At 37.3% G+C, this 12,863-nt stretch overlaps 2 protein-coding genes across 2 annotated transcripts in view; one reads left to right on the forward strand and one right to left on the reverse strand.

Moving 5' to 3' along the window:
- LOC307149157 (putative adhesion G protein-coupled receptor E4P) overlaps positions 1–12,863 on the forward strand; it is a gene marked incomplete at its 3' end in the record, with an annotated part of 269,548 nt that overhangs the window by 157,978 nt on the left and 98,707 nt on the right. The window lies entirely within an intron of this gene.
- LOC307154367 (uncharacterized protein) lies at positions 6,250–9,886 on the reverse strand. Its single transcript, XM_079864253.1, has 9 exons — positions 9,795–9,886; positions 9,474–9,623; positions 9,208–9,329; positions 8,997–9,069; positions 8,806–8,911; positions 8,310–8,402; positions 7,993–8,161; positions 7,309–7,437; positions 6,250–6,612 (listed from the first exon to the last, which is right to left on the reverse strand). Coding segments are annotated over exons 2-7 (519 nt in total). The 5' UTR covers positions 9,598–9,623; positions 9,795–9,886; the 3' UTR covers positions 6,250–6,612; positions 7,309–7,437; positions 7,993–8,160.

The raw sequence follows: 12,863 nt of genomic DNA on the forward strand, positions 1-12,863 counted from the left end.
TACTCACCGTGACTGCTCGATCCTTAAGCATTAGACGATCTGCAAATAAGTCGATCTGGGCTTTGTTTATAAAACAATCATCGTCGAAATGCAGGGAACAAAGAGTCGTGCACAACCTCCGTTGATGCTTCGAAAAAACAAACTCCATCCACTATTCCCTTAACGCTGGGTTCTTTGGGAATCTGTGCAGGGTTGTCTTGCCCTGCCAACCAAAAACCCACTTCTTTGGTGACATTGACTTCCCTAAAAGCCGAGCATAGCGCTTTGAGGTAACGTACTGCTTTCGCTCTCTTCTCTCTCTGGTCTGCGAGTGCGCGCGCGGCCACGGAGAAGTGCCCTTTGGACCCATATAAGGAAATTCCGCCCTATCTTACGTAAGACAGAGCCATACTCGAAAAAAACTTTCCGAAACTTGTGACAAACCGGAAGGAGTATTTTTGTTCCAAAAATACTCCTTCAAACGTACAACTTAACTTTTGAAACTTTGTCCATGTTTAGCATGGGAATCCAACTCTTTAACAGTGTAAAAAACTCAGTATGCATGAAACAGCAATTCACCCCCCCTTTAACTTTTTAGGAGACATTCATGGAGTCAACAGTGTAATTTTATTGACTGCAACACCTACTTATTACAATAGGTGGGTTTCAGTCACGTGATTATGATGACGCGCGAAGGCGGGGCGATTTCAGATGGAGGGCAGGAAGTAAACACGGAGAATACGTCTATGTAGAAAACCGTTGCGGAGTGTCCGTATTGTCCCTTTAGCCGATTTTTTGACCGTCCGTTTACACGTTTTTTTCAACTCTGACCCATATCCGATTCATGCGTTTACACTTGCCATACTATCTGAAACATCGCGCATGCTTAAAAGGGTTAAATTATCATGCACAGATGGACGAACGTGAAAAATGCTTGATCCTAGCTCTGTGATATATTCGAAGTTCGCCAAACATCACCATGATTATGAGGCGGAGGACGACGAAAAGGGCCATCATTGCACATATGCTTCAGTTATTGTGTGTGAGAGAGATCTCAGGACTGGTGGGAGCATATTGTATTTAAAATATTGGCTTTAACCGCGGAGACGTTGCCTAATGCCTCAGAAAATCCGATCTGCCTGTTTACATGACAGTCGCATTGGTATCCGATTTATTTTCACATATGAGAACTGAAACCGATCTCGAAATATCCAAATGCATGCGTTTTTTTCCTGTTTACACTGTCATAGAACACATCGGATCTGTATCATGCAACAAATCGGAATTAGGACACGTTTCACTGACAGTAAATGAGTAAGTAAATGAGCATTTAACGACAACCTAATGCTATATAAACACAGACACAAAAAACACGTTGGCTAGCTAACATACCTCGGACGAAGTGGTCGCTGCAGACACGGGCATTAACAGACTCTGCTCCTCCCGACCGCAGACGTAACTTACGTTAAAAATCCACTTTTGTTCTTCAGCTTTTTACATTTCTCACCTTTATGAGTGACAATCTTCAGTACTCTATAAAAACCCTTTCCCTTTTCTCGATTAGAACGATTGGAGCAGCCGTAAACTACACAAAACATGGGCATTTTCAGACGGCAGATCCTCAGCCATTTACTTCCTGCCCTCCATCTGAATTTCGCGCTCTCGCGATGCAGCAGCGTGACGTCACGTGAAACCAACCTATTAAAACACTTTGTGCAGAAAAAAAAAAAAACACTGACTGATAAATGGTGCATCAGTACACAACTGAGTTCTGGGTCTCAGATGTTTCTCAGAGATCCCACACCCAAACTAACCCAGCCACAGAAAATGAAGCCCTTTTAACAAGCCGGACCAAACCACTCTTATAATTACAGGGGTCTCACAAATGCTCAATTACATCAAACTTAAAGGGGGAAGGAGGAAATATATATATACACAAACTCAAATAAACAAAATAAAAATCACATTTACCATAAAGCCATAATGAACATACACTTAAACATACACACACAAACATCTTTTAAACACATTCAAATTAACACACAACCCCCCAAAACATTGTCCCAAGAACTACATTTCCCATAATTCCCAACCGAATATATAAAGGACACCAGGAAAGGCCGCGCCCTTTTAATTCCAAGCCTTTATTCCATGCTGCAGTTATGGACCCCGGCGGAACCACGGGTAAGATGTACACATTTAAACAAACTTAAATAAAATGTTAAACCCATAGCTTGCACATTTCTTGTCTATTCCACCCACTGTCACTTATACCAACGACCAGTGACGGACTGGCCATTGGGCAATGTGGGCAAATGCCACTGCGGCCGCCTGGGGCCTGTTTCAGAAAGGAGGTTAAGTGAAAACTCTGAGTATGTTAACCCTGAAATGAGGGAAGCTCTGAGTTTTCTGTTTCAGAATGGGAGGTATGTTAAACCTGAGAAAGCAGAGTAAGTCAAGCCTGTTTCTGAAAGAGAGGTAACTTATACTCAGAGTCAGTTACCATGGTAACTTACTCTCTGAACCTAACCTGGTCGGGAGCAGGTTTTCTTCGGTAAACCCAGAGTTTCTATCGGTCTCCTCCCCTTTTTTAAAGGGGGAAGCGGTGTTTAAACACCGCATTCATTCTTTCAGTAAATTTTTATTAATAAAATTAATATTTTATTAATAAATAAAATATTGCTATTTTTACTGCAGGTTTTTCTATTTTTTTTTTTTAATAAGATGAACACTGTAAAAAGTGAACAGTTGGATCAACTTAAAAAAATTACTTCAATTGGTAACACCTAAAGAAATTAAGTTTTCTCAACTTAAATTATCACGTTTTTCATGATAAAACATGATAATTTAAGTTGAGAAAACTTAATTTCTTTAGGCGTTACCAATTGAAGTAATTTTTTTAAGTTGATCCAACTATTCACTTTTTACAGTGAAGTCTATATAACTCCTTAACTGGCAACTGAAAATACAGTAGTAGATTAGAGTTACATAATGTAGTTCTAAACAAATTCTACAGAATTAAACTGTGGCATTTACTGGAAATCACTGAACTGTGTTAATCTGTGCACCAGAAGTTGATGTACCGTCCTCCTGCTGTTCTTCCACACTCTGGGGGCGGAGGGAGAGATAAGAATACCCGTTTATACTTAGATTTAAACTTAGATTATCCACATAAAAATGTGAAAAAAATCTGAATGGGTAGATTGTTTGATGTAGGCCTCTCTGTGGCAGCAGAAACTATTTATCCTCATCGTCCTGTGAAGATGAGCATTTGGTTGAGTACACTTTATAACACTATTTAATTTCTGGTGTATTGAGTAGGTGACTTACAACTGCCTGGGGTTCTGTTGGGACAGGTTCTGTTGATCAGATATTACCATCAGAATCTGTTGGGACCAACAAAAAACCCAACCTCAAAGTAAAATAAATGGAAATATCAAAAATAGCCTATCTAAAAAATAACACATATGTAAACCTCTTACATTTTATGAAGGCCCTTGGATCTTTGGGAGTGACTGGCTCTGAAGTCCCTCCTGGAATTCCCTCAGCTGTAAATGCTGCTGCACTGCTAGACACTGGATGCTTTAGTTATTTAATATGTCAAATGTCTGTAAAGTCAGGTAGCCTTCACCCATGATATGCTCAAGCCTTACCTGATTGAATTATGTTTTTATATTTAATTTTCAGCTGCTGCCATGTTCTTTTAATGCCTGCAGGATTGCTCCACATGAAAATTAAAATTAGGTTGAATAACATACTGTTCTTCCAGTTTCACCTCTGATATTATAACAGTTGGGTAAGTTACTCTAAAATAGTTATCAATGTTATCTTCAACAGTGTAATTAGATTAATGTAATAATTACTATCTTTAGAAAGTTTTGGTCTACTTATTACTAATTACTAAATCCCATGTCAACCTCAACCACTTGAACAATACAAGGAGAGACAAGAAACTGCACTTTTAATGCTTTCAAATAAACAATATACAATTGCATGAACTATTCTTGAATTGACCAAAGTGTGTAGAGGGAGAAGGTTACATAAAAAATATACCTTTTAAAAATGTATGTTAAATCCACTATTGTTTTATACAGAATTGTTCTCTATAGCCTAGTCTATGCAGTAGCCTATTTAATGTAATTACATCAGATTTTATTTTAAATTACAGAAGAATTAAGAGTTATCCCTTTAATTAAATCACAATATTTAGATTACTTGGTAATTAATTACACCCAACACTGTATAACAGTAATTCCTCTTTTTGTTTGGCGCTGTTGCCATGGTGACTCGTAATATCTGCGCTCCATTGATAATGGCTTTTTATAGTTGTGGTGCACGCGCTTAACTCAGAGTAGGTCAACTCAGAGTTGATTGAACTAACTCATTTCAGCTGTTCTGAAACCGAAAACTCAGAGTTTCCCATCTCAGGGTAAGTCAACTCAGAGTTCAAGTTTTAACTCAGAGTTGGTTGAACCTCCTTATTGAAACAGGCCCCTGGTCTCATCACTTGTTGTGGCCGCATCACAAACAAATAAATAGGCTAAATAAAGCGAGGAAGCGGCCGCCTATTGGCGCAATGGCTGCAAGCGGCAGCACCACCAGCGGCTCGCTCGCCGCTCATCACAACTTGTGGCGCACAACCATATAAAAAGGCTAAATAAATAAATAAAGCGGAGATGCGGCCGCCTTTTGGCGGATTGGCCGCCCGCAACCGGCAGCACAGCCAGCGGCTCACTCGGCGCTCATCACAACCATATAAAAAGGCTAAATAAATAAATAAATAAAGCGGAGTGTCTGCAACAATAGGCCGTCGCAAATCAACAGACTAAGTATATGAACTGACAAAATGTAAAAATGTGTACCTTGAATGCAATGTAAGTCGCTTTGGATAAAAGCGTCTGCCAAATGCATAAATGTAAATGTAAATGTAAATATGAATAAAATAATAATAAATTAAGCGGAGCTGCAGGCGGCCACAAAAAAACAAGGAAAAAAGCAAACAAACAAACACCACGGCCTATCTCTGAAAAATAATAGCCCTATGAACTAAATAATAATAATGACTTTTTATTTATATTTTTCCTGTGAAGGGCAAATAGCCTAAATGTATGTAATCTCTCTATTTATAAGGTATTTTGAATGTTTTTAGCCAGTGGAATTTCTCGCGATCATTGACCTGATGAGAATGTAATGTTATGTTTCTTTGTTGGTTGCAGATGACTTGAGAAGACAAATGTGGCCTCTCTGCTAAAATTGCCAGGGCCTCTTTTTGGTGCCAGTCCGCCACTGCCAACGACGGAAATAAGTGCAGTTACAATAGCTTAATATTTGTGGGAGAGCATTGCTATAGAGAGTGACAATGTTGTATTGCAATATGTAACACTTCAAAGTCAATACCAAATCAAAACTAGTTAGCACATTAGTTGTAATTGAAAAAGGTTTAATGACAAAATATGGTTATGGTTACACTTATAATAGTTACAAAATAGATGTATGAGATGAGGATAACTTATACCATTAATCTTAAAGAGAGAGTGAGAGTGAGAGTGACCCAGAGAAGAAGAGAGACAGAGCAATAGTTTCAATCTTCTTTTATCCTTTCCTGACCATGTGACTAAAACCCAGATGTGAGACATTCAAACTGACCAATCAGATAATTACACTTCCCCCACTGTACTAAAGGTGTGACAATTCATCGACCCCCAAAATACAAACATATTGGCCTACAGGCCTAGATCACTATCAGAAACCTCTGTGCCTTTAGGAACTCCAAATGGTCCTTGTGATAGAAAGAGGGGGTGGAAACACACAGTAAATTTGTCAGAGTAAAATTTACTCAAATTGAAGAAAATTTTACTCTATGCCAGATAACATTTGGTCCCTCTCTGAAAAGAGTAAAAGTTACTCTTTTGATAGAGCAGTTTTTCCAGAGTTAATTATACTCAATTTAGTGATAATATTTTACTCTTTCCTATGATATTTAACTCTATTTAGTGTTTTTTTAAATCAACTCTCATGCTATTTTACTCACTTCAGAGCTACAAGAAATTGACTCTGCTACTTTTTAACTCTGTTCAGGGGAACTTCAAATTTACTCGGCCACATTTTATTTCCCCTCCAGAGTTGTTTATCATCAATTATGAGTAAACTATAAAGAATAACTAACTGAATAAAGAATAACCATTCATGTTTTACCCTCAAAAAGTCTAGAAAATATAAATGAGAAACTTAAACTTGCTTTTCAGTCTGAAATAAAATCAACAACTGTATACTCATGTCTCAATTTTTATTTTTCCAAGCACCTGTTTAAACAATTTTACACTTACACAATTCATTTGTGATCCTAAAAATAAAATAATGAAAACAATACTAAAATAATAATAAAGAAATCTAGCACCTGTTTAATTCAATTGTGATCATAAAATAAATAATGAAAACAATAATACTAAAATAATAGAAAATTGTGATAGTAATAATGTAAGAGAAGAGATGAAGAATTACATGAAACAATATGGTACAATAAACAAATCAGAATCCAAACCATAAGACATAAGATACGTAGATACGGTACGATAGATACGGCTGGAGACTCTCTCCAATGGTATCGAAGTGCCCTTGGATACTGGTACCGGTCTGTGAAAGAATGAAAACACATTAGTGCCAATGTGACTTAAAAGTTAAACTCAATATACACCATGAATAAAATATACAGTGACGTCTTCCACCTAAGTTTCTTTATTACATACTTCCAACAGATTGTTACAAAGCAGGGCTCCAGACTAAGTTTTCCACTGGTTGCACTGGTGCTACCAACTTTCTCAGTTGGTCGCACCAGCACGATTTGGTCGCACCCATTTTTTTTTTTTTTTTTTTTGCTACAACATAGGATTAATCAATGCATGCTGATGAATAGTTGTCTCAATCTTTTAATTTTTATATGACTTAATTCCTAAATTTCCTTAATTTCTAATGGACTATATGCACGGTTACTTCCTGGTTTTCGATAAGCCAGCTCAGGCATTTCTGGTGTACATTCTGTGCTCACTGTACATCCACACAAAACCATCAAAGGTTGACTTTGTAATGTTGTATTTCTATTTTAATGCCGTTAAAGCCGAAAAATGGATTCAGGATGTACTCGTTCATTATATAAATTTGGTTGCAGTCTAGAACCCTGCTAAGTATGTACTAAGTAGAAAAGAATTGAACAAGTACAACAATTTGGAGGACCAAATAAGAACCTGTCTGAGAAATAAGCAAGTTCAAGGTCACACAGTAACACAACAATATGAACTAGTGTCATTTGATCTGCTTCATCAGTAGCTTCACCTTGATGAATTTGACAAGACAATCACATGCTTTTCTCGCTGAGATCTTTCCCCGGTCTTTTGTGGCCTTGACTTGAGGATGGCAAAAGGTGAACCAGCATCAGAATGGAATACATGTTGCTGTCCCAACCTGGAGACAAGGAAAACAAAATAAACACATTGGTTTTAAGTTTTTAGGTAGAAGGGGTTGAGCATACCCTCCTACTCAGTTGAACTAGTTTAACTTAGACTTTAACTTCACTTGGATGATGTGCCGGTATAAATAAATTAACCACTCTAGTACCTTAGTTTATACTGCACACAGAATCAGTATTAACAGCACATTCATGGCCAAGTCTTGATGACTACAGATGTGTGGATGAATTAAGGTGAAACTTCTACAGATATTGAACTGAGGTCATAGAGTTAAACTTTATCTACTACATATCAACCATACTTTTGTTATTCAGAGACCCAAATTCTGTAAATCTGCAACTCCTGTACTAGGCCTTTGAGAAAAGATCAGGGTAGAAATGTTAGAGAAACAGGTGATTTTCATTCTGACAGTTTACCCATTGCAAGTCTGTGTTGCATATGAATCAAGCATGTCTAATGGGTAAAGTTGTGACCACACTTTAAACTCTATAGATCTGAATAAAGCTATATGCTTGTCATAAACACATAACTTATAGCACAATATAGTTACCTTCTTCAACTTCAGTGGCTTCAGCATTTTGGATGAGGTCTTGGAGCTCACTAGTCTGTGTGAGGCCACGGCTCTGTGCAATAACCTTTGGTTTTATGTTGGTAGACCACTTCTCCAACAACTTTGCAGAGGTCGCATCACCAAATAGAAGTCCAAAATCTTGATCAATCTGTACAAAATGCCAAAGATAATTAAAGTAGGAACCACAGTAGAAACTCACTTTTTTTTTATCTAATGAGTCTGGGTTACTGCAGAACAACAATAGCACTTAATTTCATGTGTATGTTTTCATGTTTAAAGATTTGAAGTCCACATACCAAGCCTGGTATATCCAAGAATTGCGGGAAAATAGAAAGAATATCAGATGACTCTTTAGGGTCATGCAGCATCTTCTGCCGATGTGAAAAAACCTGAAAGTGTTTAAGACAATATGAAAACCAAATATTTAGTTCCTTTTCTTTCAAAAGCATGCACAACACATTTATACCAAAACTAAATACATGACAGGAAAAAACATAGAAAACATGCATGTACAGTATCCCAGAGTGACTTTTAAATTTGCCCAACATGGATGATTGTGCAAAACATATTTGCATTTAAAAAGAACAGCAATTATATTTTGAAGAGATACTATGTAAAACTTGACCTCATTTACATTATGACTTAATGACAGACCAATCTGGAACAAAAGAATACTTTTTAAAAATGATAAAAATAAGCAAGTTTTATGTTCAATAAAAAAATTAAAAAAAACATTTATCAAGCCTTCCAGCCAAGCTAATAAGAGCAGTGACTAAGCATCAAATCTCGCACCTGTTTGTGGTTGGCGTTTCATTCGTCCCTCGGATGCTTCCTTCTGCAGAGTCTTTATTCTCCATGCCAGATATCCACTTCCATCTTCTGCATTGTAATAATGCTCCTATGACCAGAACAATACACAGACCTAGTAGTTACAAAGCTAAGAAAATAAATACCACATGAATTATAAAGTAGATAATCTTTACTCTTTAACTCATAAACATAATCGTTTATGACCTTCTCGCCTCCAGGGCTGCTCTTTAGGATATCTTCAATCATCTGGAGGGGGGAATTATGTAATATTGAGCAGAGATGAGAAATTATTAACAAATGACAAGTGTATATAGTTCCAAATATCTTTACTATTTAAGTTATTCTATATAGATGTATTTCAGAGGCAAGATTGGTGATCCTTACTTGGCCAAGACGACGTTCCTCAGCTCGATTTTTTTCAGGAGGACTTCTAATCAACATTGCTGTGTCATCAGACTCTGACGTGCCCTCAGTATCTCCTAAATATGAGCTTAAGCTTAAAGAATCTGCAATATAAACCATATCAATGGTCTGAAGATCTGTTCATACTACTTTTGATTGCATGCTATAACAGCTATTGAGAATTAGTCGAATAGACATATTAGCCTATGCAAATATGGTGAATATTGCTGAGAATAAACAAAACTTACCATCAACACTTGCTGTGCCTGGAATGAAAATTTCTAGGACACCAATGTCTGGTCGTGTCAGCAGATATTCAAATGCTTCCTCATCAACCTCTGTCTTTGAGTCATCAAAGACTTTTACAGCCATTGTAGGAAGATCAAATTTCTTGGCAACTGAAGGAAGACAAATCATTGGGAAATTGACAAAGGCCAGCAATGCCAAAGGAACTAAAACAGTTATTTTTATAAGATAAAATCATACACTTATTATATTACTATTAAAAAATATTTTCAGAGGGAAAAGTATTAATGATATTAACAATGTTAAAGTTTGTTATATCTCACCACATTCCAAAAACGTCTGAAATGTAAAAGGTGTTGGAGAAAAAATATATTTCTTGCTATTTTTGAACTTCACTCTGACAACGTTGTTGGTTTGCATTCTGGAGGGACCAAAGAGACAAAGTTAAACAAGGCGTTAACACTCACAGTCAGATGAAAAAAGGAAAAAAAATAAATAAATTTTTAGAGTACTAGGCTTATTTTATAGGCCCATTTTCTTTCTTTTTTTTACAGGGCGAGTAAAAATTTGAATTACTGGCCCGACTGGATTTTCCAGCTAAAAAATCCTTAGCGTTGAGCCCTAGATTATGTATAAATATAAGGTAATAAAAAGCATGATAACACTCTAATATTGGCATTAATAAGTCATTGTTAGCTGTTGAGGTTTTTGTAAGATTTTGGATAATAATAATGACTCAAGTGTTACTAGCCTACATCTTTCTAAAGGAACAAGGAATTACTATTCCAAATCTTCCAAAAATCTAAAAAGCCTACAATGACTTTAGCCATTACTAGGGAATTTAAAAGCTAATAATAACATTTTAATAGTTCTGTTAAGGCACTGTGCTCAATGCTCATCCACATCCACATAAAAAAATGGCCTCCATCGATCCTAACGTTAACTTAACTCATTACAGAGTCAAGTACATGTGGTGCACAACTCGAGCCGCTCGTCACAATAACGTATAGTGGACAAACATTTGATATGAAGCTAACTTCACTGGTGTCAATTAAGTTCATGTAATCTATATGTTAGCTAACGTTATTTTCTTTGGTTAACAGTTACAAAAATAAGAATTTATAATTTAAGATAAGATAACTTTCTAGATTTATCCTAACTTAGTTCTATCTCGAGGCCAAATGTGATATGTGTTCGCCTGCACAACATCATCTAACAAGTGATTAACTTATGTTAGTGATTTTCCCTCGTTAAGTAGCTAAACAAGTCTTGTCGAGCACTAACGTTCGCGTTAAACTTCACATCAAGTTCACATTGGCGTCGCGATCACTGTAATGTTAAAAAAATGCGGCAAAATGGTCTGAGCTCAAAACAGAGGCGATTATTATGAAAAGGAGTTCTAAAACTTTGAAATTCTACTTACTTTTACATCCAGCAGAAGCACAACTTCTTCCAAATCCACATGCATGCAGCGATCACCGTGACCAACGTAATGGCGGATAAACGAAACTTTAGGAGGAGAAGATTTTGGGGAGGAGTCACAGTTACTCTTCAATTTTGCTCCCACTCTATGGACACATTTTACTCTGTTCACTCAAAATAGATCAAAAACAACTATTTTTGAGGAAAAAAAAAATTACTCTGGAAAAATTACTCTGCCAGTTTTCCTGTGCAGTAAAGCAAATATCTTTGTTCATTTAAAATATCTTGGATTATTTTCAGTCCTACAATGTTTTAATAACAAACACGTTACATTTTAATCTATTCACAAGATATTATAAATTGCATCTTTTTTTAAGGAATCTCTTCAGAATCTGCCTTTCACTTAGCCTAGAAATCTAGACGCACCCTAGCGGCAGCAAAATGTATTTCGCAGCCAGGTGGGTCTAGCAACTCTCAATAGACCTTCTAGCTGCAAAAACCTAAATTAGGTCAGGCCAATCACGTCGTGTATGGAGTAGGCGGGGGCGGGCTTAACATATGACGACAGAGTTGCGACGGCTGCCACTTGAAAACAAAGATTGACGGCTGCTGATGGAGAACAACGGTCTTTCGAATCGGCTTTGGCCGCGACTCTGGAGGACTTGGAGTTAAGTTTTTCTTTGAGAAAAGAGCAAAGAACGGCACTTAAGTCATTCTTAAAAAAAGGAAGATGTGTTCGTCGTTTTGCCGGCTAGATATGGCAAAAGTTGAATCTATCAACTAAGCTCCGCTGTTGGGAAAACGCTCTGGTTGGTTTAAGCGCTGTCCTATTGCGTGCAGAGGGAATTTGAAAGACAGCCGTTTATCCCGCCCCTCGGATGAAGCCGCGTCTATGGTTTCCAGACCTAACATCTTGATGTAGGTCTGGCTTGCCAGGCTAGTTAGGTTTTACAGTGTATATGCAGTTCAAGCAATATATGATTAACTTGTTCTCGTCCGAGTTTGTCAAGTTAAGAAATTCAGCAGAGCAATATCAATCAAAGAGTCTAAATAAAACTGAAGATGGGCTATATTCTCTTCAGGGCTGCAACGACATCAAAATCAAAAGCGCAACACACTCATACAGAGGCACTCATATATATAGGAACGTTTGGTTACATCAGTTCCTGTGCCTACGCTAGGGTTTTTCCCATAAGAAGTAAAACCATGTGACTAGTAAATCATGTGACAATGTAAAACATGTGACATATACAGTATAACTCATGAAACAATGTGACTTTTAGTACTACATTGTATTAACTTCTGGGAACTGTGTTCAAATTATGTTCACCACAAGTGTGCATTCATCTCAGCATTCTTTCTTCCTTTTCTTCCTTTCCATCTTGGGAACCTCTGTGTGTGTGTGTTCTAGAGTATAATTCCAAAAATGGAGATGTATTTGTTAGTGCATTATACATTTCAGTGCTTAAAGAATCTTCTCTTGCAACACGGGGGCGGGCTTAACATATGACGACAGAGTTGCGACGGCTGCCACTTGAAAACAAAGAATGACAAAAAAAAAAACGGCTGCTGATGGAGACCAACGGTCTTTCGAATCGGCTTTGGCCGCGACTCTGGAGGACTTGGAGTTAAGTTTTTCTTTGAGAAAAGAGCAAAGAACGGCACTTAAGTCATTCTTAAAAAAAGGAAGATGTGTTCGTCGTTTTGCCGGCCAGATATGGCAAAAGTTGAATCTATCAACTAGCTCCGCTGTTGGGAAAACGCTCTGGTTGTTTGAAGCGCTGTCCTATTGCGTGCAAAGTGAATTTGAAAGACAGCCGTTTATCCCGCCCCTCGGATTAAACCGCGTCTATGGTGAGTTGCCAGACCTAACATCTTGATGTAGGTCTGGCTTGCCAGACTACCTTTCACTTCTAATGTTTATAGATGCTGAAAAATCAGGAAAATTAGTTGCTTTGTTGTGTATTTGT

Source organism: Squalius cephalus (assembly GCF_949319135.1).
Source record: "Squalius cephalus genome assembly, chromosome: 2".
NCBI lineage: Eukaryota > Metazoa > Chordata > Actinopteri > Cypriniformes > Leuciscidae > Squalius > Squalius cephalus.

What these genes read in the sequence shown, in the direction of transcription:
- LOC307154367 (XM_079864253.1), bottom strand. Translation starts at nt 9,597, where the DNA reads ATGGCTGTAAAAGTCTTTGATGACTCAAAGACAGAGGTTGATGAGGAA. An exon ending in AGGCACAGCAAGTGTTGATG is followed by an intron (nt 9,330 to 9,473) that starts GTAAGTTTTGTT and finishes TTTATATTGCAG; the next exon opens with ATTCTTTAAGCTTAAGCTCA. An exon ending in AGGAACGTCGTCTTGGCCAA is followed by an intron (nt 9,070 to 9,207) that starts GTAAGGATCACC and finishes TCCCCCCTCCAG; the next exon opens with ATGATTGAAGATATCCTAAA.